The following is a 25,204-nucleotide window of genomic DNA, read 5'->3' as shown; positions in this document are numbered from 1 at the left end:
AGAAACAAACTAATACAAATACAATAAGTGCTACGAGGAAGGCTCAGGGTAGTGCTTCTTGAAGAGGTGAGTTTTCAGCCTGCGCCGAAAGATGGGCAGTGACTCTGCTGTCCTGACGTCAGTGGGGAGTTCATTCCACCACTGAGGGGCCAGGACAGAAAAAAGCTGTGACCGGGTGGATCGGCCGCAGGGACCTCTGAGCGACGGGGCAAATTATTTGTATAACCGGTTGATAATATTGTTCAACATGCTGTACATTCAACATGCTATACTATGACTTTTTTTTACATGCTATACTCTGACTTTCTTTTACATGCTATACTATGACTTTTTATGACTTTTCGACATGCTATACTATGACTTATTTTTCAACATACTATACTATGACTTTTTTATGACTTTTTTCGACATACTATATATGACTTTTTTGCCTTTTTTTTTTACATGCTATACTATGACTTTTTTCGACATGCCATACTATGACTTATTTTTCAATATGCTATACTATGACTTTTTTTTCGACATGCCATACTATGACTTTTTTTCAATATGCTATACTATGACTTTTTTTTTTACATGCTATACTATGACTTTTTTATGACTTTTTTTTTTTAACATACTATATTATCACTTTATTTGCCTTTTTTTTTTTACATGCTATACTATGACTTTTTTTTTTTTTCAACATGCTATACTATGACTTTTTTTTAACTTTTTTCAACATGCTTTACTATGACTTTTTTCGACATGCTATACTATGACTTTTTTTCAGACTTTTTCGACATACTATACTATGACTTTTTTTTACATGCTATACTATTACTTTTTTTTTACTTTTTTTTCAACATGCTATACTATGAATTTTTTATGACTTTTTTCGACATGCTATACTGACTTTTTTTCAGACATTTTATACTATGACTTTTTTACTGACTTTTTTTCGACATGCTATACTATGACTTTTTTTTTTATTTTTCACATTCTATACTATGACTTTTTTTTTAGTTTTTTTCAACATGCTATACTATGACTTTTTTTTTTTTTTCACATGCTATACTATGACTTTTTTTGAACATGCTATACTATGACTTTTTTTTTCACATGCTATACTATGACTTTTTTTTTTCGACATACTATATCATTACTTTTTTCAACATACTATACTATGACTTTTTTATGACTTTTTTTCAACATGCTATACTATGACTTTTTTCAACATGCTATACTATGACTTTTTTTTTAGAATTTTCAACATGCTATACTATGACTTTTTCCAGACTTTTTTTTTCAACATACTATACTATTACTTTTTTTCAACATGCTATACTATGACTTTTTTTTAGACTTTTTTCACATGCTATACTATGACTTTTTTTTTTTTTTCAACATACTATACTATGACTTTTTTCAGACTTTTTCGACATACTATACTATGAACTTTTTCAACATGCTATACTATGACTTTTTTTTTTTTTTCCACATACTATAGTATTACTTTTTTCAACATGCTATACTATTACTTTTTTTTAGACTTTTTTAACATGCTATACTATGACTTTTTTTACATGCTTACTATGACTTTTTTCACTTTGTCGACATACTATACTATTTTTTTTCACTTTTTTCAACATGCTATACTATGACTTTTTTTCATTTTGTCAACATGCTATACTATGACTTTTTTTCAACATTTTTTTCATGCATACTATACTATGACTTTTTATGACTTTTTTCAACATGCTATACTATGACTTTTTTATGACTTTTTCAACATACTATACTATGACTTTTTTTACTTTTTTACGACATGCTATACTATGACTTTTTTTCATTTTTCAACATGCTATACTATGACTTTTTTTCAGACTTTTTCGACATACTATACCATGACTTCTTTTCAACATGCTATACTATGACTTTTTTTTTTACTTTTTTCAACATGCTATACTATGACTTTTTTTCAACATGACTATTTTATGACATTTTTTATGACTTTTTCAACATGCTATACTATGACTTTTTTTTAGACTTTTTCAACATGCTATACTATGACTTTTTTTCAGACTTTTTTTCTACATACTATACTATGACTTTTTTTTACTGACTTTTTTTTTTTTTTTTACATACTATACTATGACTTTTTTTGACTTTTTTTTTACATACTATACTATGACATTTTTCTATTTATTTTTTCAACATGCTATACTGACTTTTTCTTTACTTTTTTCAACATGCTATACTATGACTTTTTTATGACTTTTTTCAACATACTATACTTGATAAAATTTTTTTTTACATGCTATACTATGACTTTTTTTGATGCACAGACTTTTTTGACATACTATACTATGACTTTTTTATGACTTTTTTCACATGCTATACTATGACTTTTTTTTCAACATGCTATACTATGACTTTTCTTTTTACTTTTTTCAACATACTATACTATGACTTTTTTTAACTTTTTTTGCAACATATTATACTATGACTTTTTTATCCTTTTTTCACATGCTATACTATGACTTTTTTTCAACATACTATACTATGACTTTTTTTTTAGACTTTTTTAATAAGACATGCTATACTATGACTTTTTTTAATTTTGTCAACATGTTATACTATGACTTTTTTTACATGCTGTACTATGACTTTTTTTTTTTTTTTCGACATGCTATACTATGACTTTTTTTACATTTTTCAACATGCTATACTATGACTTTTTTATGACATTATACTATGACTTTTTTTCAGACATTTTCGACATGCTATATGAACTTCATTTCAACATGCTATACTATAACTTTTTGTCAACATGCTATACTATGACTTTTTTTTCAGACTTTTTCGACATACTATACTATGACTATTTTTACATGCTGTACTATTACTTTTTTTACTTTTTTTCAGATACCATTTTTCATCTGCTATACTATGACTTTTTTTAACTTTTGTCAACATGCTATACTATGACTTTTTTTACATGTGACTATACTATGACTTTTTTTTTTTTTTTTCGACATGCTATACTATGACTTTTTCAGACTTTTTTTCAGACTTGTTTCAACATACTTCATAGTATTACTTTTTTCGACATGCTATGCTATGACTTTTTTTCAGAATTTGTCGACATACTATACTATGACTTTTTTATTTTTTTTCAGACATTTTTCTATACTATGACAATTTGGAACAGACTTTTTTCGACATACTATAAGTGCTGACAAACTACTATACTATTTTTTTTTTTAGTTTTTTTTACATGCTATACCTGCAGCGGACTTTTTTTCAACATATACTATGACTTTTTTTCCACATACTATACTATGAATTTTCGACATGCTATACTATACAAATACAATTTTTTCAGACTTTTTCCGACATACTATACTATGACTTTTTTCAGATTTTTTTGCTTTTTTCAGCTATTAGACTTTTTTTTACTTTTTTCAGCCATGCTATACTATGACTTTTTTTGACATTTGTCAACATGCTATACTATGATTCTTTTCAGACTTTTTCGACATGCTATATTATGACTTTTTTCAACATGCTACCTCTGACTTTTTTTAAATTTTTTGCTATACTATGACTTTTTTTTTAGTTTTTTCAACATGCTATACTATGACTTTTTTATGACTTTTTTCAACATGCTATACTATGAACTTTTTTTTAACATGCTATACTATGACTTTTTTTTTTTTACTTTTGTCAACATGCTATACTATGACTTTTTCAGACTTTTTCAACATGCTATACTATTACTTTTTTTGACTTTTTTCACATACTATACTTGACTTTTTATCCTTTTTTTTTTTTTTTCATGCTATACTATGACTTATTTTTCAACATGCTATACTATGACTTTTTTTCAGAATTTTTTTCGACATTTTTTTTTTTTACTTTTTTACATGCTATATGACTATACTATGACTTTTTTTTCAACATGCTATACTATGACTTTTTTATTTTTCAACATGCTATACTATGACTTTTTTGACATGCTATACTATGACTTTTTTATGACTTTTTTCGACATACTATATTATGACTTTATTTGCCTTTTTTTTTACATGCTATACTATGACTTTTTTTCAACATGCTATACTATGACTTTTTTTTTTAACTTTTTCAACATGCTATACTATGACTTTTTTCAACATACTATACTATTACTTTTTTTTAGAATTTTTTCAACATGCTATACTATGACTTTTTTTCAACACGCTATACTATTACTTTTTTTTTACTTTTTTCGACATGCTATACTTTGAATTTTTTTTGACTTTTTTCAACATGCTATACTATGACTTTTTTTACAGACTTTTTTTTCGACATACTATACTATGACTTTTTTTCGACATGCTATACTATGACTTTTTTTCAGAATTTGTCGACATGCTATACTATGACTTTTTTTTTAGTTTTTTCAATATGCTATACTATGATTTTTTTTTACATGCTATACTATGACTTTTTTCAACATGCTATACTATGACTTTTGTTTACATGCTATACTATGACTTTTTTCGACATACTATATCATGACTTTTTTCAACATGCTATACTATGACTTTTTTTGTTCACATTAATTGTTGCACCCCTTTCATAAAATTAATTTATTTTTTAGCCTTTCAATTATTTACTTTTAATTATTTTATCTTTAAATAATTATATTCATTCCCAGAAATTTACAAATCTTTGATTTATTGTTTGTAACAGAGTATATTTATTTCAACTTACAGTCCTGATCTGATGGAATACAGATCCTCTAACCATAGAGACAGAAGAGTGTTAGTTTGTACACAACAAATTCATTCAAACAGTACGTAGACATAACCTTCACACATTTAGTTTGGATGAGAGTCCTGGTCAAAATGACCAATAGAATATGAAGCGTGCAGAGGTGAAATGCTTTTGACAACATTATTCATTTTTTTTACCTGGTTTTCATGTACTCTATTGGTTAACCCAATTAGTCAAAAATACAGAACTACATCTGGACATTATCTGGCCCGGGTTACACTCCAGGTAAGAATTTGTGAGTTCAATTGTTCAACATAACACAAACAAGTCGGAGTCTTTGTTTGATATGCGTTTTGGAAAACCAGTCTTCAAGCTAGTTTGTCGCTGCAGGGCGTCCATCTCTCCAGTAGTTCTGATAGGCATCCTGGAACATGTTCTTGCAGGATATTCTAGCTTTGAGTTTAGAGCAGATGAGGAAGGAGCCACCCATCTTGCGGTGGAGAGAGTACGTCTCCTCTGGAGGCGGCGTGAGTCTCTCCCTCAGCATCACAGGGATGAGGTTGTGGATTCGCTCTGTGGTGCTCTGAGCTCCAAAGTCAAAAGGCTCCTCAGAAGAGAAGGCCTCTCCGAGGATCATCACTGCGTCCACGTGGGAGTTCTCCATCACCTTGTTATAGGACACAGCAGTTAATCAAGAGGCTTTAAAGCAAAAGTTCTACATTTAGGGATATACACTTATTCACTTTGTCAAGGTATAATTTGTCAAAAAAAAATCATAGTATAATATGCTGTAATTTTTTTAAAGTCATCATTGTGTATGTTATAAATATGTCATACTATAGTATGTCAAAAAAATCTAGTATAGTATGTCAAAGAAAATGCCCAAATATGTCATAGTAATATTTGTCATAATAGGTCATAATTTAGTTTGTCAATAAAAAACTCAGTCTTGTATGTCTTAAAAAATGACATAGTATAGTATGTCGAATAAATGCCAAAAAAATTCATAGTATAGTATGTTCAAAAGAAATCATAAAATGTCAGTGAAATAATTGTTGTAATAACTAATAGTATATCATAATATAAAAAAAAAAACTGTCATAGTATGTTTTTAAAAAAGTCATAGTACTGTATGTCATAAAAAGTCATAGTATACTATAAAAAAAATTCATAGTATAGTATGTCATAAATAGGATTTAAAAAATAAGTTGTATAGTATGTCATAAAAAAGCTTAAAAAAATACATAGTATAGTATGTCAAAAAAAATGCCAAAAAAAGTCATAGTATAGTATGTCAAAAAAATGCCAAAATATGTCATAGTAATATTTGTCATAATAAGTCATACTTTAATTTGTTTATAAAAAACTCAGTCTTGTATGTCTTAAAAGACATAGTATAGTATGTCGAAAAAATGCCAAAAAAATTCATAGTATAGTATGTTCAAAAGAAATCATAAAATGTCAGTGAAATAATTGTTGTAATAACTAATAGTATATCATAATATAAAAAAAGTCATAGTATTGTATGCCATAAAGAGTCATAGTATACTATATAAAAAAAGTCATAGTATAGTATAGTATGTCATAAATAGGATTTGTATAGTATGTCATAAAAAAGCTTAAAAAAGTCATAGTATAGTTCGTCGGAATAGTCGTAGTATAGTTGGTCATAAAAAATGTCATAGTATAATATGTAAATGACTTGACCAAAATTCATAGTATAATTTGTCAAAATTATGTCTTGGTATAGTATGTGAAAAAGTCATACTTTGTAAGTAAAAAAGTAAAAAAAGTGTGAAAGTATTGAAACAATGTCACATAAGTCCTAGTATAGTATGTCATAAAATGTCATAGTTAAGTATGTCAAAAGAAAGTCATACAAATGTCATAGTATGATATGTCATAAGAAAAGTCATAGTGTACTATGTAAAAAAATGCCATAGAATGTGTTTGAGTAGTATGTCATACAAATTGTCATTATATTTCATTGTGTATTATGTCGAAAAATGTCACTGTATAATATGTCATTAAAAAGTCAGAGTAGAGTATGTCAAAATGTCATTGTATGTCATACCTTAAAAAACAACGTTAATTTACACAATGTTGTGTTTTATAGTGAAGAGGTTTGTGTTCATTACCTTCGACTCGTATCCTGTGAGGAACTTCATGTCTATGGATCTCTGCAGGACACCTTCTCGGTTCTTATTAGCAGCTGCGTTAATAACCTGATTTTAGAGATTAAAGTTAAAAACTGATGTAAAATGTAATGCTGGCAGAAAAAAAAGCATGTTATGAGTCTTAATAACATAACAAGTAATTTTAAGCAAACAAGTGTCAAGTGTTGACACCATGACACAAATATATTCATATATAATACATCAGCGTTTTTTGGCATAACATGAAAAGTTTCTAATTAACACAAGATCCCTTTCATGTTCAACCAAGATATGTTTTCATGTTTGACATACTTTCTTGCTATTACTACATACCAAATGATTTTGTTATAATTAGAAACACTTCTTGTAATAACATCATATGATGGATAAATGATACTTTCATCGCATCTGATTACAAACATGAAATAAAACTTAATCAAACCATATTTACCAGTCAATGATTTTATTATTTTCTAGCCAATGTAAACTACAATGGAATAAAATATCTTGTTTAAATGTTAAAAGTTTCCTTAATTATGAATCTGTTTCACTATAACAAGAAACGATATTTTCTGTGATAACTGCAAAGTTCTGTGCTATAACAAGATAACTTTTCTTGTGTCCAGAAAAGTTTCTTGCATACGATAAATTGGTATGTAGTTATAAAGATGTGATGTGTCATAATTACACAAGAAACTTTTCAAATACATTTCTACAGCATCTCACCTCGATGTAGGTGTCAGTGAAACTCTTGTCAAATCCACGCGTAGCTCCAAAATCCAACAGTGCAACCTGGAAACATGAAACAGAAAAACAGAACTCAGTGAAGAATGGGGAAATACCAAATGTACCAACAGTGTGCAAAGCGAATGAAGGGATTGATACAAACCGACCTTGTGAGCTTGGGGATCAAAGAAGAAGTTGGACCAGTTTGGATCAGTCTGCATGTATCTGAACTCAAAAAGCTCTCTCAGGCACAACATCAAGATTTGCTCACAAATCTAGCAGAAGCAAAAGAAGGAGAAAGGAAATAGTGCTCCATGTATGTAGTACTGTATTATTATGAACGCATGAATTGTGTGTTAGGACACTCAAATATGGTGCTGACATGACTCCGGGGTTTTTAAAAAGGTCTCTGCGTTCGGCACATCACCTTGAACACTTCCAAAGCTGCCTACGTCTCGGCAGTGCTCAGGTGTGAATTCTACTGTACGCGGCGCAGGGTTCACGGCGGTCGTACCTCATTCCTGAGCTCCTGGGAGAGGTCGGTGGCCTGGTCCAGAGGGAAACCGGGCACCAGCGTTGTGGTGAGGACGTGAGGGCTGCTCAGCTCGTCAATCACATCGGGCACGTAGAAGTACGGGTGATCCTTCAGCAGCTCTCTGCGGCACAAACGGCAACAATAAAGCAAAAAGGGAAAACATCGGCGTCATCAACTTGATAGCTGAAGTATAAACTTTGCTCTTAAAATGAATATTGCCTTATTGTCTTTCAATTGTTAGATGAGAAGATTTATATTGCTCTAATGTTTGTAAGATAAATATTAAGTAAATGCCACTAGCTGGTTAGCTTAGCTTAGCATAAAGACTGGAAACTGAGGAAAAAGTTATCCTATCCTTGGTCCAAAGGTAACAAAGTCAACCAACCAGCACCTCTAAAGCTCACTAATTAATAAATTATATCTTGGCTAGACAGAACCAGGCTAGCTGTTTTCCCACTGTTGGAAGTTTTTATGCTAAGCTAACTGAAGGCTAGCTGTAGTTTCATCCTTTTTCAAACAGACAAGAAAGTGTTGCCACTCTTCTCATCTAATCCTCCGCAAGAAAGCAAATTTTCCAGAATGTCAAACTACTCCTTCAATGCAGTGTTTATCTTGATTACAGACTGAATGTACAATAAACAATCACCAGTTATAAACAGCACAGGGGTGTCCTAAAATGTATTTGATTGCCCAAGTAGAACAAAAAAAAAAAAAAAAAGACATTCTCATACACAACATTATGTTCATTTTTCAGACTTTTGGGGGAAATAATGTAGTTTTATTCTTTCAAGCCTCTCAAAATGATTCATATTAATTGTCTGAGAGGGTAAAATGATTTTGATTGAACTGCTCACAACTAGAAATGTCACAGAAAAGTATTGCTCCATATTTAGGGGTTAAAAGGCAAAAAAGTGTGTATTCACAGAATAAGTGTGAACAACTTACTGAAATTTTTTGGCACATTTGGCTTCTCTTATGTAATCACACTCCAGCGCCAGCTCACGACTCATGACCTCAATGAGGTGCTCAGGAAACAGTCCTGTGAGAGGAGGGCAAACGTTAGAAAGCGGAGTAGCTGAAAAGAGAGTATGTTGACTAAAGTGGAAGTTAGCAACACCAGACAAAAGGAGCCGTTATCATAAATATGATAAAGAAATCTCTGACAATGTTACCTTCAGGCAGCACGTTGCTTAAACTCAGAGCAGTCATGATGTTATTCACGTCACTGTCGATACTCTTAGCGACTCCAGGATACTGAAAGAACAGATTTCATTGTGTGATTTCTTTTGTTTTTTTGCTGTATTTATGTAATACTTTGCTTCTGTGTTTTATCTCAGACGCTCCTCTCACCTGAATCTTCATGGCGACCTCTCTGCCGTCCTTCAGTCTCGCTAAATGCACCTGACCGATGGACGCCGCCGCAAACGGCTTCTCCTCAAAGTACTCCAGCTTGTCTCTCCAGTTTGGGCCGAGGTCAGTGCTGATGGCCTTCTGCAGAGGGAAGATACAACTATCTCATCTTTGATCTTTAGTTTAGTCAGTTTGTGTTGTTTATAACGGCTACTCCAAACTGTACCATCATCTGTTTAGGGGGCATGAAGTCTGCACTCTGTCGCACACGCTCAAAGATTTTGGCCAGCTGAGGGTTAATGAAGGCGTCATCTGAGAAGAGAGAAAATAAGAGATGAACGGAGGGAAAACTAACTGTTATACATGTATTTTATCCTATTAGACATTTGTGAAAATGAACATGATATCTTGAGTTATAGCCAAAAATGTCTTGACCTTTGTCAAAGAAATCCTAATCAGTTCATCCTTGAGTCCAAGCAGATGTCCGTGCCAAATTTAATGAAATTCTCTCAAGGTGTTCCTGTGTTATTGCTTTGACGAGAATGGGACAAACGTAAGGACACAGTGACCTTTGGCCACTAAAGTCTGATCAGTTCATTGTTGAGACAAAGTGGAGAGGAATGAAAATGTAATAAAAAAAAAAAAAGTCCTACAATAGCATGTATAATATTAAAAAATATATATAATAAAAATATCAATGCATTGTATGTCTCATAATTGTCATGAAATTAGATAGCATGTCATAACAAAATCAAGATAAAGTGTGTTGTAAAAAAAAATTAAAATTTCATAATATAGTATTTAACAAAAATGTCATAAAAATAGTAAAGTATCTCATATAAATGTCATAAAAAGTCAGTGTAGTATATCATAAAAGTTATAATGTAGTATATCATAAAAATGTCATTGTCCCTCTCTCTATGGTAGAAGGGGGCAACTTTAAATGTTTGTTAACAAACACCTACCTAAAATTAAAATATTCAAGTTAAGTAGGAGTACTTTAAACCTTTCTTAAGTACGGTACTTAAATGTACTGACTGTAGTTTCTTCCCACCAGTGGTGACTTGGCTCTAATGATAATATGAGAGAGAACAAACAAGAGAGCACATGATGACTCTGAATTGTAATCCAGCTGTATAAAGTGTCAGTTGAGCCTCGTCCGCCTACAATAGCTCTGATGGAATGGCACTTATTGTATTCAGCTGGCCCCATGCTTATTTTAGGTGATGACATTTCCCTCTCGCTGAAGGGATTTGGGAGTCTGAATCAGAAACATGATGAAGTCTTGTTGGGAAGCGGGAGCAGCAGTTTGCTGTCTGTGTTTGGTCTCTTGGTGAAAGCTGAACCTTTAAAAAGGCACACTGATACATTTACTGTGAACAACATGCCTGAGCAGTGTGTGAGAGGTGTGAGATCAGTTTTTAATGAGTCACTGGAGATCAGTTTCTGAATACGAGACATTTTCTACAACTCCTCACCTTGAATGCTGAGCATCTGTCCAAGTTTTAAAGCAGCACCTCGGACTTTGCAAAGTGTCCTGACGATTCTTTGAGCGTTGGCTTCAGAGAGGAAGGCACTCGAGTCCAGAACAGATTTTTTATTACCTAAAAAAAAACATCATAATCACATACATTGAATATTGTATTTCAGATACAGATAAGATTGTTACATCTTATATATTTGATGTTCATCTACTGCAATAGTTAAATCTAATAGTAATGTTAATATAATTTACACCACTAGCTATAAGCACAGGTGCTATACATAAAATATATTGTTCATTATGTTCAATTTGAAGCTAATCTGTCGCTTTTTTTAAATGTTATGCAAGATAAAACGTAGACTGAGTTATTTAAGAGTAGTGTCTACAGCCTCAACATGAAGAGTGACCATGTTCTTTATATTCCTCTTATCACCTTGCACTCCTTGTTGGGGATTTAAACTCTTCTTGGCCACTTCAGCGATCGCCCCAATACCGAGTCCAACCGCCAGACCTGCAAAAAAAAACCATTCTTCTTAATAAGGTAATATAAAGAACGTGACTTGGGTTTGTTTTTCAGTGGGAGATTTAGTGATTTGGGGGCCCAAGGCAACCATTGCTTTCCTTTTCATCAACTGGGAACTGGGTATTGGGAGTGGTGGAAGAAGCCCTTGCCAAAAAAAAAAAGTAGTAAGAAGTAAAACTATTAATACCGCACAGTTAAAGTCCTGCATTCAAACGTTAACTTCAAGTGAAGTGTGAAAAAGAGGCAATATCAGCACAATTAACATCCGTTCAAGGTGGATCTTTCCATTCTAATATGATGCAGGATACAATAATTAATAATAATGAATCATATTTTAATTGTTATACTTATAGTGAGTCAAATCTGAATCTGCAACATAACCAGAAATATCTCTCTGCCAGGTAGATGTAGTACTACAGTCCAATGTTTTCTTCTGGAGGAGAAGTACACAGTAAGGCAGTAGAAAACAGTTCATTTGCATACTTTTTAAAGTGCTTTGGGAGCCTTTTGACTTTTATTTTGGGTTACAATGAATAACAATATTAACTTAATTAAATATTTTTCTTATCTTAACATCATAATATATCCATAGATGTTTGGGGTCCCCAGGTTGCCTACTTTGCCCAAGAGTAAAGTCAGCCCCTGGTGTTTTTTCCCGCCAAGAAAAAAAAATTGTTGCCAGATTGATAATAATATAAATGCCCAGTGTTACCTTTGCCAATGTCGTACTCTGCATCTGATAACAGCAGCAGCAAAAGAAGTTGTGATAACAGCAATCAGTAACCAGAGTCCGGTTTGATTTCTTAGAGAAACACTCGGAGCCTTTGAGAGTTCAGGGGCCATTTAAGTCCATGAAAGAAGTGGAACAAACAACTGATACTAAACCACTAAGTGTGCTGCCCTTTAGGTGACAACACGTTTTATGACAGATGGATTCTCAGGCAGGACTCTGGCACGTCCCTGAAACATGTTCTCATGATATTGATTTCTCAGCACTTCATCACTGCTCTCCAGGAAATGCCAGAGCTGTCATTTCTACAATTCGTGTCAACCATTGTTGGATAATGCTGATTTTAAAGTATATAAAAAAAAAAAATCTGCTTTGAAAATGTTTAAAAAGGAGAAGATTTTACACACAATGTGCTTTTGGTAAGAAACACTGAATGTAAACATAACGTTTTTCTGTTGAAAAGAAAACTGTGAAGGGCACCTTTCAAATGTATTTAAAATAAAATTAGTTTTTCCATTTTTTTTGCCAAGATCACACCTTCACAGCACCTGGAAGCTGCCCAGTAATTTACCACTGACTACAGAGCAGTGCCACTGGAGCAACTGAGGGTCAAATGCCTTGCTGGAGGGTGCATTGTCAGAAGTTCTACATATTTACATTCCCTAAAGTTCTTCTCTAAGGACTATAATTATATTAATCATTATAGTCACTTTTCTTTAGAAAACATAACCAGAATTCCAATAAACACACCCACCTCCAAAATTGACCAGCCTTCCTATCCGTGTGACGGGCACCTTCCTCTCTCTGGCTCTGTCACTGAGCTGTAATACAAGAAAAGCACTAAACTCAAAAGGACAAAAGACAAATAAAATCTTCCTTTTGAAATATTGAAACAATACCACAACACTGAAAAAAATATATTGATGTATATAAAAAGTGTTAAGAGCAGATACCACTTGTTTATGTTGCTTGATGTCTGTTTTCTTGGTGTTTCCTGCTTTATCAACGTCCTCGGGCGTCAGACGTCCCGCTGTGGAGTTGTCCTGGTTAAAGAACCTTGTATGTCCAGAGAACAGTTGGTGTGTCCCGTCCCTGTGGAGCTTCACATGCTTAACGTTGGGTCTCCCAGTGCAGGTCGCCTGTCCGCCGTTAACACTTCCTATGAAACACGCACTGAAACAAGCTCCCATGGTGGAATATCTGAAACGCTGTGCTGCTGTGGCTCTGTGGACGCAGACTTCTCGCTGTCTGTTGAACGTCTGCTGGACGACAAAAAACATGATTCATATGAATAAGTGTTAAAGGAATAGTTCAAAATTTTAGGGAAAAAATGTTTATTCACTTTCTTGCCGAGAGTTAGATGCGAAGAAAGGATAACACTCTTTCCCGTTAAAAATGAAGTTACAGCCAGCGGTTGGTTAGCTTAGTTTAAGTGAAAAGACTGGAAACAAGCAAAATCAGAAAAAACAGCACCTCTAAAGTTTAATTCTTAACACTCTGATTTGTTTAAACTGTTCAAAAACAAAAATATAAAAGCGATAAAAATGATGCCGTTAATGTTAAAAATGTATATATATATTATTAAAAATGTCACTATATCGAAAAAATTGTTGCTGATTAATCTGTTATTGTTGATCAATTTATCTCAGCTCAAGAGTTCAACAACTTCTTGCCCTGAACTCTTGCTGCTTAATCAGGCCATGACAACATGACACATTATTTGGGATACTTTTGGCTCTGATATGACATTAGAGGAAGGTTAGGAATTGATTTGACTGTTTCAGGAGCTGCAATCAGTAAAATATTGACGTAAAACTTGGCTGAAGATGCAGCTTATTTTAGAAATTGTTGATTTTTGTTGCATTTTATTATAAAATCATTGGTTACAATATGTTAAATTGGAAAATAGGACGAAAGAATTGTTCTGAAAAATAAACTAGATTTGTCTTTAGTTTTTACTCTTAGGTGGATATGAGACAGTTTACCTCCTAATGCCTTTATTAATTATTTAAATACAACTAATCAGAAATGTTTAAAAAGGGGAAAATCACTAGTTGGTGGATTTATTGAAGCTGTAATGAGGGGTCACAAATAGAAACTGCTACATTTTAAAGGGTCGAAGCCAAACATGTTGTTTCAGAAGCTTTACTTAAAGTTCAGTTGAAAGCACTGCGCAATTTTATGTTTTTATCATGTTTTTTTGCCATAAATGACCACTATCAATCCTCTCAACTGTTATCTTCTATTCCAGCACCGTCTGCCTCACAGCCCTGCTCACTATTGTTGGTGTTGATGAGGTGATGGGGGCAGAAACTGACTCAGGGAGGTATCTGGGTTGCATGTTTGTGAAATTCTATCCAGCTTCGCGGCTGCATGGCGGCCAAATCACGGCTGACTTGCTCACCCTTGCTGATCCGGCAGCATGATGGAAGTTTACCAGCCTCTGGTTCCAGGAGCCACGAAGGCCGCCCGGTGAGCCTCTGCAGGCCGCCTGCTTCATCCAGGTCAGACCCCTCCAGACCACCGTGTCACCCGTCATGGTGCTGGTGTTCAGGCCTGATGGCAGGGATAACAGGGTCTCTGCAACAGGTTTGCTTCTAGGCTGTGAGGGGAGAGGAAAGAGGGAAGTTTAGGATTGAATCAGTGTCTGATCATAAGTTTATGACTCCATGTTTGTAGAATAAAGCATGACTTCGTATCCACAGCATGGTTTGAAAAAACAACCTGATCAAACACTGATAAAAGTGTAATATTAACTTGGCTGTGTGTGATAAGAGAGCAGAAAGACAAAAACATTTGACACACTGGAAGGTTTAAAAACAAATATATGATACATTAAATAATAATTTAAATGATTCCAACAATGAGAAGTGATTTAAATTGACAAATAAGAAAATCTCACTTTCACACCAACTTTAAAAAATTAATAAAAATTGAAAATTAGGAAATTTTACTTTTACACATGAACTTTTAAAATGAATTAAAGTGTTCATTTAGCTCACTTACCTCACAAAAGACTCCTCTTATCTCCACGAGCAAGCAGTGAGCATCGTGCAACTGCAGCACGAGTGTGACTTGACACACTTGTCTCGTGAACACCTCAACTCAAAGCAGCAGGGTTCGCGACCCGCTGAAGGACATTCACGTTTTCCTTCGAGACGAAGTTTATCAGCCACTGGCCAATGAGGCGACGCGTAGCTGTTAGATCCGGGTATCAACCTACCTGCGCACTGGCTCCACTGACTGTCAGTCGCTCCTCTGTGCGCTGAAGGGCGGTCCGTGAACTGCACACATGCTGCGTTCATGAGATAAAAAAATCTGTTTTTTTGTTTTTTTTCTTCAGTGAAAACACATCAGGTCACTTTAGTTTAAATGATATTCCTATATATAGTGAGGTTTTATGAGAACTGGAAGGCAGCAATACCTCATAAAGCTGTGCACTGCCACTGATCCAGGGCCATTAGAGTTTAGCTATAGCAGCTGATGTTAAATGAATGATGAATCACCATATAATTATAGAGAGAGTGCAGCAACATTGATATAAATAGAACAAGTGACCAGTGGAATTAATAACCTAATGCTATCACTGCCATGTTTAGATCTGATGATGGGAAATATAAAGAAAATAACACAGTGGCTATCATGATTATTCACTTTACAATGATATGAATGTTTAAATGATGACGGATGTCAACTGTTGTTTTTGTAACGTGTTTATGAAATGTTTGATGTTTCAGATGTATCACACACACGACAAATAACCAACTTGTGTGTTAAATTGTTATCTTATCTTCCTTTATTGAAGAATAAATGGAGATAAATAAATAGCTTTCAGCACTCAAGTACAGTTATATAGTTCAGATAGAGGTGTTTTAGCTTAAGACTGATTTACACCACGTCTTAATTAACACTTGATTATATTATCATGAAATAGACTTTTAAGGCTTTGTCAGGGTCTGATGGCAGACTTTATCTTTGGGAAGAGTCGGAGAGCGTTCTGTGTCGTCACCTCCATCACCTCCTGCAGCGACACTCCTTTAATCTTACTGATGTACTCGGCAGAGATACAGATGTTTTTCGGCTCATTTCTCACCTGCATTCAGGACGCAGAACAAGAATGATAAGACATGCGTGTGTGAATAAAACGTATGGTACTTTAATGATAAACACATTTAATAAATATAGGAGGACTAAGTTCAATAGTGTTGCAAATACTTTTAGAAAATAAAAAGCTTCATATTGAAAATATCCTCCTAAAAATATAAAATGCATCGCAAATGAGGAAAAAAAACATTTTACCTGCTTTTCTGGACCAAGAGCAGGTGAATCTGTTTCTAGACAGATGTTCTCTAACGGCAACTGTTTCACGAGTTTCTGCTTCTTGGTGGAAAATACACAAAAGAACAATCATCAATCATTAACATTCAATGTGATAAACTCAACCAGACAACGTATCAGTGCTGTCTGAAGAGAGCGTGTAAGTAGTTTAGTTGTGTAAAGTGTAAATGCTCCCATATAAAAATGACAAAGACATTCAAACAATGTCCAATTTGTGTCTGTAAAATCAAATTTCCAATTCAATTTGCCTATTTAGACACATAAAAGACAAATATGAATATGTATTTCTAAGAGTATACAGTATTCTTTAGTGATACTGAGGGTAACAGGTTGGGTTGTGACACAGAGTAAATTTAACCAGATCAGGTGCTCTGTCGTACCTGCTCACTGCGTATGATGGATGGTGGGATCGAGAAGAAATATCCAGCCTTCACTCCCTCCATGGCAACAGAAGGTTTCCCATCAAAAGCATGAAGCAGGGCTTTTTCGACACCTAGTGGAATTTTAGAGAAACTGCAATTCACTTTAAAACCACTCAAGTAAACACAAGAGAATCTAAACTTTCTCTGTTTACCTTGCTCCTTCAGGAGTTGGATGGTGGGTCTTCCTGCAGACCGTGAATGAACATTTCTAGAAAAAAAAGAAACATACAAATATTATGGATGGTTATTTGTTAAGGAACATTTTATCTATTTTGTATTAATGCACATACTGAGATTATCTTAAATGTCTAAAAAAAAAGTGAGTGGATTTCTTAAATTCATATATTGTCAAGAAACAAGGCACTGATTAGACACTCCTGTAAATATTAATTGAGTACAACTTCGACATTATGACATAAATTACCTGATGAAGACATAATGATACTCATAAATGTTTTTGTGGGAACATCTAATCAGAGTACGGGTGCCTTTTTCTTTATATTGCGTTTGCCTTTTCACCTGGTACCTGACATAATGTTATGATATACTGGACATACATTACCATGTTAAGCTGAAATTGAAAAGAGTTAATATCATCTACAATAGTACAGCATGACTCACAGAGGGAGGTCCAGTTCCTTGGCTATCTGTGCCTGACGAATGAGGACCTGCCTTTGGCTTTCTTTGTCCGTCTCACCGCGGACATATCTGGGTGTAAAATCCAAACCAACCTGAAGTAACATACGGGAAAACAAGTTAACGGTTAACATGATCACAAAAGAAAGCCAGGACCGCAAACTGCTACTCAATTAAGTCACATCAGAGATACTGTATTATTACCTCCCCAATGGCCACAAGGTGGTCTTTGTATTTCTCTATTATGGGTAGAGCTGCATCTAGATCCTGCAGAGAGAAGAGGAAAAAACATTCTTTATTCCTTCACTATAATGTCAGAACAACAGAAAGTTACAAAAAAAGATCTTATTTTCTCACTAACCCCTCATGGAATTTTCCAGGTTTTGAGATTTCTGCCACCATCCCAACACTGCAGGCGTGACTGCATTTGTGTTCGCGCAGCGCATTTATTATCACATTTGAAAATAATCAGCAGAAGCAACACTTCTGTCCAAAAACAATGTCCCTGCTGCTCTGAAGCAGTTTTTATTGGAGCTACTTACAGTAAGTTCATAAAGAAAGTATCAACAGTGTTTTCTTTGGATCATCCAGAATATCGAGGACATTGTTTCTGGAAGGAGGTGTTGCTGTATTTCAATGCTGTGAGCGCTGCAAAAAAAACCCTGTTATTTATAAAGCCCCAGATCATGATTTTGGCTTTTCAAAACAAACTATCAGACCCTCTATTCAGATAAAGAACCCGTTCACATCTGACTGGGGACCTGTGTTGCATGTCATTCCCCAAGTTTCCCATCATCTCTATACTGTTCATTTTACGTTTACGTTACACAAAACATCATTTCTAAATAAAACATGCAAAAAGATAATATACAGTATATAAAGAGTAGACTAAAGCAACATCAGTTAAATAAAGAAAATGGAGAAAGATAAGGTGGGTGAATTGCACACACATATCCATAATAAGGAGGAGAGAGGATGGCAGAACTTCATTATATCTGTACAATAAGTGAGTGAGAAGATATGTTGGGGTTTTCTTTGTAATAATGTGGTTGAGTCGACCTTTTAAACTGGAGCCTACCTGGAGATAAGCCCCCCTCTGCTGCTCTGGAGAAACCTCTTGAACAGGATGGACTCCCAGGCAGGGAAAAATGAAACCTGGAAACCTAGAAAAAGATTGAAAACGTCACTACAAAGCGACAAAGTGAAATTCAAAGCATGGTCCCTCTAATAGTTGTAGTTACCTTTGTGACAACTCAATAATCTTGTCAAATTCCCCAGCATGCTCGGCCACGGCTAACAGCGCCAACACTCCAGCCTGGGAAACAAGAAAGCAAAAGTTAAAACCCACAATAACAATACTTGACAACACTTCTTAGTGGACACTGCTCACCTTCTTTGAGTTCTCAACCACCTCCTCTATGTCCTGACAATGAAAAGAGAGAAAAACACAACTCTTTATAAGACATTTCACCTATAAAAGCCACTTGTGTCCTTTAAGGTGCGAGCTTACCTTGTCAAAATCCCCCGCAGAGATATGACAGTGGCAGTCAACGTAGCCATGCATGGGTCACGTTGAGCTCCAAACCAAAACATTACCTACTTCCGCATTGTGGGGCGGACTGCGCATGCGTAGACTCGAAGGAGCGCTCTGATTGGTTGAACACTCACTGTTTTCCTCGTTACTGGTCATCTGGTGTTTGGCTTGTTCCTGTTATGCACTTTCGATTTATCATGTGACTTTTTAACATTCATTTAAAGCTTTTTCATGCACATGATTTTTTATTTTTTTTTTAAACCTGAAATGGGAGGTTTAATGGTTTCTGTCCTTTCATCAATGCTGTTGATCTGCACCAGTGTGACGGCGAAATACGAACCGAACTGGGAATCAATCGACTCCAGACCGCTGCCAGACTGGTACGATCAGGCCAAGTTTGGCATCTTCATTCACTGGGGGGTCTTCTCTGTCCCGAGCTTCGGCAGCGAGTGGTTCTGGTGAGTTTTGTTTGTTTACTTGCATTTATCATCTTCATGATATGGGTTTTTAATTGTACATACAGGGCTGTTTAGGGGACATGACAAGGTTTGTTGACATCCAGGTAACCGATCACAGATTTTGGAATAGTTATTCATTTTCTGCTCTGTAAAGCCAACCCTACTGGAAAATCCAGCTTCAGATAGACCAGTTTGAGCTATAGGTTTTTGACAACAATCTCACATTCTCATCAGTTACCAGTTCATATTACCAGTTACCAGCTCCTATTATTAACAGTTAGATACCAGCTCATATACTTACCAGTAAGATTCTTACTAGTTACCAGTTCCTATTCTTACCGGTTACCAGTTCCTATTCTTGCCAGTTAGATTATGACCAGTTACAGCTCATATTATCAGTTACCAGTTCATTTTACCAGTTACCAGCTCCTATTCTTACCAGTTAGATCATGACCAGTTACAGCTCATATTACCAGTTACCAGCTCCTATTATTACCAGTTAGATACCAGCTCATATACTTATCAGATAGATTCTTACCAGTTTCTATTCTTGCCAGTATGATTCTTACCAGTTACCAGCTCCTATTATTACCAGTTAGATTATGACCAGTTACAGCTCATATTATCAGTTACCAGTTCATTTTACCAGTTACCAGCTCCTATTCTTACCAGTTAGATCATGACCAGTTACAGCTCATATTACCAGTTACCAGCTCCTATTATTACCAGTTAGATACCAGCTCATATACTTATCAGATAGATTCTTACCAGTTTCTATTCTTGCCAGTATGATTCTTACCAGTTACCAGCTCCTATTATTACCAGTTAGATTATGACCAGTTACAGCTCATATTATCAGTTACCAGTTCCTATTATTACAAATAAGAATATTACCAGTTACCAGGTCATTTTACCAGTTACCAGTTCCTATTCTTACCAGTTAGATTCTTACCAGTTACCAGCTAATATCCTTACCAGTTAGATTCTTATTAGTTACCAGCTAATATTCTTACCAGTTAGATTCTTACCAGTTACCAGCTAATATTCTTACCAGTTCGATTCCTACCAGTTACCAGCTCATTTTACCAGTTATTGTTACCAGCTACCAGTTCATATTGGTGAGAACAACACCTGCTACACCAGTTTGTAGTAACTTTAGTTTGGTTCACAGTTGTTTACAAAGGAAGAGTTATGCCAACTTCATAAATGTCGTTAAAGAAAGTAAACACAGGCGATCCATCACAGAGTGACACATGGGAACATCTCTCCACTGTCATTGTAGACGCGCTCTGAACAAATATACAAGAAATATATTGAGTATTGGTATCAGCCTCAAAACTTCAGTATCAGTCAGGTTGTAGTTCATATTAGTGATTTCTTCTGTTTTTCTTTCTGGGATATGTAACAATAAAGATAATAAAGTTGCAGCTATATTTAAACCAATTCTTTGTATTAGTTTCAACCTTTCAAATGACATTGTCTTGATTAATCAGCATCATTGACTCTATGATATCTGGATGCTTATACATCACAAACTATGATTATTGACTTGGCTTTTGATCTATAAATGCTTTATAGTTGTGAATTTGTCTGCTGAACTTTTCTAGTGAAACTCCCGGAGGTTGTAGACTAATGATCCCGACCACTGCGTTGGGTGATGTCACAGAGGGCCTCATCGTAAAATCTAAAATGTATTAGCCAATACATTGAATAAAAAAATTGCTCATCTTCTTTCAGCCTGAGCTGTGTTTGTTTCCTGTTCCAGGTGGTACTGGCAGAAGCGACAATTAAAGCCGTATGTCGACTTTATGCAGAAGAATTATCCTCCAGACTTCAAGTATCAAGACTTTGCAGCCCAGTTCACCGCCGAGTTCTTTGATGCCAAAGAGTGGACGGAGATCTTTGCCTCATCAGGGGCAAAGTACATTGTCCTGACCACGAAACACCATGAAGGTACAGGACATGATCGACATCCTGCCTTTATTTCTTCTTGTTTTGTTATTTTATAGTCACAAGAGATCATTTTCAGAGCGCTTAAACAAGGACATAATTCCACTTATTTTGAGTATTAGTGCCATGCAGCTTTCAGCCGTGCAGGAAATGTATGTTTTATCTATATACATTTTTCAGGTTTCACACTCTGGGGCTCAAAAAACTCCTGGAACTGGAACGCAGTGGATATTGGACCAAAGAGAGATCTGGTAGAGGAGGTGGTGAGTTCCCTCCGTGCCAACAGTGACCTGCGTTTAGGGCTGTACCACTCTCTCTTTGAGTGGTTTAATCCGCTCTTTGAACAGGACGCTGCCAATAACTTCACTACAAACTACTTTCCGACCACTAAAACTCTGCCTGAGCTTTATGAGCTCATTGTCAAGTACAAACCGGAGGTGCTGTGGTCTGATGGGGACGGAGACGCACCTGACAGGTACTGGAACAGTACAGGTTTCTTAGCTTGGCTCTATAATGACAGGTAAATATTAACTTTATTAGATGTATTATTTACACAGCCAGCGTGATATTAACCTGTATTTCTTCACAGTCCCGTACGAGACACGGTGGTGACGAATGATCGCTGGGGTTTAGGCTCCATCTGCAAACACGGCGGATATTACACCTGTGCTGATCGCTACCAGCCAGAACACCTGCTCAATCACAAGTGGGAAAACTGCATGACCATCGACACAAAGTCCTGGGGTTACCGACGCAACGCTCCCCTCAGAGATTACCTCACCATCCAGCAGCTTGTAGAAGTGAGAGATGAATATGTCATTTACCTGTAAATTGTTTTATTACATAACCAATGATTAAATGTATTGAGGATTTAGCTTAAAGGGCCAGTGTAATTATGTTTTCATTAGTGTATAATCAGCTGAAACTGACTGATTGACTGATTGTGTTTTCGTTAGCTCAGAATGAGCCCTTCAGATCTACATACGCCATGTTGCACCGCCATGTTTCTACAGCAGAACCAAACACTGGCTCTAGAGAGAGATTTGCTTTTTTTTTTGCGTTACCTGAAGGCCACCGTAGTTCTCCGATACATTTGTGAAAATGCGGGTAACGTGAGCCCCAGAGTGCAAAACCGTGGTACCACCATCTGACTTCTGTTGCTCCTAAAGTAGTGTTATTACTGCAAGGTGTTATCACGGTTTTGCACTCAACAGCTCTCGTTAGCGCAAGCCTGGACAGGGAGGAGTGAGCAGACCACTGAATGCAACCAAATCATACACACTGTCCCTTTAACTATGTTAAATGTTTGGTTTTTTTCTTTGACAATATTGCTTATTATGATCAATTACATGACAGAAAATGGGAGGAAATGCAAACTGAAATTTCCCAGAGCTCAAGTTGACATTTAATTACTTCTTTTGTCCAAAATCCAAAGATATTCAGTTAACTTTTATAGAAAAAAAGAAAATGAGCAAATATTTACATTTGAGAAGCTGTAACCTAAATGATTTTTATTCAAAACTGACTATGAAAATGGGTGTTAGTCCTGTTTGCTCTGAGGGATCAGCGCCCTCTAGCTTTTAAAGAAGTCTTTGTGCAATATAATTCAAATTTATAAAATCCAACCTGGTGTTTCAGACGTTGGTGGAGACGGTGTCCTGCGGGGGAAACCTGCTGATGAACATCGGCCCGACACACGACGGAAGGATCGCTCCCATCTTTGAGGAGCGTCTGAGGCAGATGGGTCAGTGGCTGAAGGTCAACGGGGAGTCCATCTACAACACAACAGCATGGCGGGTTCAGAGGGACGCAGTCACTCCTAAAGTCTGGTGGGTTTCTATGGGCTTTACATTCAGAACTACTTAATTGCATAAGTGTTAAACTTACTGTGTCATCTTTGACTTTTTTTTGTTGCTTTTTGCGATTTAATGTCCTCCTTCTCATAATCTCAAACAAACTAAAGTGTAATAAGATGAGATATTGTTAATGATATTTTCTAAACTCATACAGAAGACTGTATTATTGTTAATAATTATATGTATCTTGACAGGTACACTTTCAGACCACAGGATAAGAGCATCTTTGCCATTTTACTGGAGTGGCCCAATAATGGATCTGTGATTCTGAATGAACCTGTGGTTACTCAAGGACAGACTCAGGTAAGACGAGAGCTTCGGTCAAGTAATTATTATTATAACATGATGACGGAGTAGGCGGCTGCTTAATGCTGGATAACTCGATAATTGAGTAAAAGATTCAGATCTAACAGTATAAATAAATGACAAAGTAAATAAAATCGGCAGAGAAAAGAAGCTGTTTTTTCAGACTGTAGTGTAGCTGTGTTCATAGAAGAACCTACATCATATTAACGTAGACAGTATTTTATTAAAGGCTCAATAAATATCGGTCTATCTGGTTTAACCCTGCCTGAATGTCCAATAACCGCACTGCATCCTGGGAAAAGAGGTTGACTCGTTTACAGAGCAGCTCTCTCTATTTCTCTCCTTGTGTCAACATGTCAACATGGTTCATGTGTTGCTTTTGTTCTAAAAAAAAAAAAAAACAAGGTGGTGCTTGTCGGCTACGGGTCTCTGCATTGGGAGCCTGTGAAGCCCAGCGGGCTGCGGGTTCTCCTCCCCCAGCTGTCCATCGGACAGATGCCTTGCCAGTGGGCCTGGACACTGAGGCTGACAGGTGCCACTTAAAGGAAACCAGATCAGCTGAAGAGGAACTGACCGGGCTGCAGGCCGAGAGAAGGACCCAACGTTTTAATTTATATGTTTAAATCACTGAATACCCTTCCATAAAATTTACTGTTCAGTCTGTGAGTTGTACATGTAAAAATTGTCTTTATGAAATACTGAACATCAATACATGATCACTGGTTTTGATCTGGGTAACTTTTATGATTAATGCCTTTTGTTCCAGGTCAAATGGTGGAATGTAGTACAATTACTCAAGTACTGTACTTAAGTATCATTTTGAGGTACTTAAGTATTTTTATTTTATGCCATTTCATGCTTCAACTCCACAACATTTCGGAAGCCAATATTGCACTTTTTACTTTACATTATTCTTTTAACATTAGTTACTTTGCAGAAACAGATTATTGATGTGAAATTCAAATCAACTGATAAAATGTGATGTAGTATTATGGATAACTTTACCAAGCAGTATACAAAGAAGTGGAAATTAGCTCCACCTTTACCAGCTGCAACCTTAAAGAGACGACCACATTAATGCACCAATAATCACAATTCAATAACAGTATTTTAGAAAATGGGTCATTCTGCGTAATGACTACTTTTACTTTTGGAACTTTAAGTACTTTTAGAAGCTAAGACTTTGAACGCAGGACTTTTACTATTAGTTAACTATTAGTTAATAGTTAATATAGTTTTTTTTTCTGTCTGTAAATATTATATTTCAGTTATTGTGTTTTTCTACTGTTTTTATTGCTTATTTATAATGCTTGTTTTTTTTATTTTATTTTTATTTTTTATTTTCATTTTCATTTTTATTTTTATCTTGTCTTTCTTTACTATGTCTCTTGTGTGCACTTTAACTCTTGCTGCTGTAAGCTGCAAATTTCCCCGCTGCGGGACTAATAAAGGATTATC

General features: G+C 35.3%; 3 protein-coding genes across 6 annotated transcripts; 1 reads left to right on the top strand and 2 right to left on the bottom strand.

Annotated features, from left to right (window-relative positions):
- Positions 1 to 4,714: 4,714 nt before the first annotated feature.
- Positions 4,715 to 15,414, bottom strand: coq8ab (coenzyme Q8A, genome duplicate b). 2 transcript variants are annotated; one of them, XM_054614059.1, is made up of 15 exons: positions 15,253 to 15,414; positions 14,651 to 14,848; positions 13,200 to 13,508; positions 13,001 to 13,067; positions 11,427 to 11,504; positions 10,989 to 11,114; positions 9,737 to 9,822; positions 9,511 to 9,651; positions 9,333 to 9,414; positions 9,106 to 9,199; positions 8,140 to 8,281; positions 7,793 to 7,900; positions 7,626 to 7,691; positions 6,882 to 6,968; positions 4,715 to 5,410 (listed from the first exon to the last, which is right to left on the bottom strand). In XM_054614059.1, the coding sequence occupies exons 2-15, from the start codon at positions 14,783 to 14,785 to the stop codon at positions 5,117 to 5,119; spliced, it is 1,815 nt and encodes a 604-aa protein (XP_054470034.1). In that variant the 5' UTR covers positions 14,786 to 14,848; positions 15,253 to 15,414; the 3' UTR covers positions 4,715 to 5,116. The 2 variants fall into 2 exon arrangements, with proteins under 2 accessions (XP_054470034.1, XP_054470035.1); XM_054614060.1 differs by having other exon boundaries at positions 13,200 to 13,505.
- A 550-nt stretch (positions 15,415 to 15,964) lies between these two features.
- On the bottom strand, positions 15,965 to 19,233 carry LOC129103614 (putative deoxyribonuclease TATDN3). Of its 2 annotated transcripts, none has more exons than XM_054614160.1 (10): positions 19,153 to 19,233; positions 19,033 to 19,065; positions 18,884 to 18,957; positions 18,721 to 18,805; positions 17,847 to 17,909; positions 17,628 to 17,737; positions 17,159 to 17,214; positions 16,965 to 17,077; positions 16,546 to 16,626; positions 15,965 to 16,339 (listed from the first exon to the last, which is right to left on the bottom strand). In XM_054614160.1, the coding sequence occupies exons 1-10, from the start codon at positions 19,204 to 19,206 to the stop codon at positions 16,196 to 16,198; spliced, it is 813 nt and encodes a 270-aa protein (XP_054470135.1). In that variant the 5' UTR covers positions 19,207 to 19,233; the 3' UTR covers positions 15,965 to 16,195. The 2 variants fall into 2 exon arrangements, with proteins under 2 accessions (XP_054470135.1, XP_054470136.1); XM_054614161.1 differs by having other exon boundaries at positions 16,546 to 16,623.
- A 100-nt stretch (positions 19,234 to 19,333) lies between these two features.
- Positions 19,334 to 24,942, top strand: fuca2 (alpha-L-fucosidase 2). Of its 2 annotated transcripts, none has more exons than XM_054614154.1 (7): positions 19,334 to 19,634; positions 21,400 to 21,587; positions 21,765 to 22,059; positions 22,174 to 22,384; positions 23,223 to 23,413; positions 23,635 to 23,743; positions 24,152 to 24,942. In XM_054614154.1, the coding sequence occupies exons 1-7, from the start codon at positions 19,408 to 19,410 to the stop codon at positions 24,287 to 24,289; spliced, it is 1,359 nt and encodes a 452-aa protein (XP_054470129.1). In that variant the 5' UTR covers positions 19,334 to 19,407; the 3' UTR covers positions 24,290 to 24,942. The 2 variants fall into 2 exon arrangements, with proteins under 2 accessions (XP_054470129.1, XP_054470128.1); XM_054614153.1 differs by having other exon boundaries at positions 21,765 to 22,104.
- The last annotated feature ends 262 nt before the right edge of the window (positions 24,943 to 25,204 follow it).

Source organism: Anoplopoma fimbria, chromosome 15 (assembly GCF_027596085.1).
Source record: "Anoplopoma fimbria isolate UVic2021 breed Golden Eagle Sablefish chromosome 15, Afim_UVic_2022, whole genome shotgun sequence".
NCBI lineage: Eukaryota > Metazoa > Chordata > Actinopteri > Perciformes > Anoplopomatidae > Anoplopoma > Anoplopoma fimbria.
Note: the sequence above shows the minus strand (reverse complement) of the source record. Positions and strands in the feature narration are given on the sequence as shown.

Excerpts from the sequence above, each read along its gene's own strand:
- LOC129103614 (XM_054614160.1), bottom strand. The coding sequence starts at position 19,206 with ATGCATGGCTACGTTGACTGCCACTGTCATATCTCTGCGGGGGATTTT. Across the intron at positions 18,958-19,032 it reads TGGTTGAGAACTCAAAGAAG|GCTGGAGTGTTGGCGCTGTT; the intron begins GTGAGCAGTGTC and ends CTTGTTTCCCAG. Across the intron at positions 16,340-16,545 it reads CTCTTGGTCCAGAAAAGCAG|GTGAGAAATGAGCCGAAAAA; the intron begins GTAAAATGTTTT and ends TCCTGAATGCAG.
- fuca2 (XM_054614153.1), top strand. The coding sequence starts at position 19,408 with ATGCACATGATTTTTTATTTTTTTTTTAAACCTGAAATGGGAGGTTTA. Across the intron at positions 21,588-21,764 it reads GACCACGAAACACCATGAAG|GTTTCACACTCTGGGGCTCA; the intron begins GTACAGGACATG and ends TACATTTTTCAG. Across the intron at positions 22,385-23,222 it reads CCATCCAGCAGCTTGTAGAA|ACGTTGGTGGAGACGGTGTC; the intron begins GTGAGAGATGAA and ends CTGGTGTTTCAG.
- coq8ab (XM_054614059.1), bottom strand. The coding sequence starts at position 14,785 with ATGACGGGTGACACGGTGGTCTGGAGGGGTCTGACCTGGATGAAGCAG. Across the intron at positions 13,068-13,199 it reads TCAAGCAACATAAACAAGTG|CTCAGTGACAGAGCCAGAGA; the intron begins GTATCTGCTCTT and ends CTTGTATTACAG. Across the intron at positions 9,823-10,988 it reads ACAGATGCTCAGCATTCAAG|ATGACGCCTTCATTAACCCT; the intron begins GTGAGGAGTTGT and ends CTCTCTTCTCAG.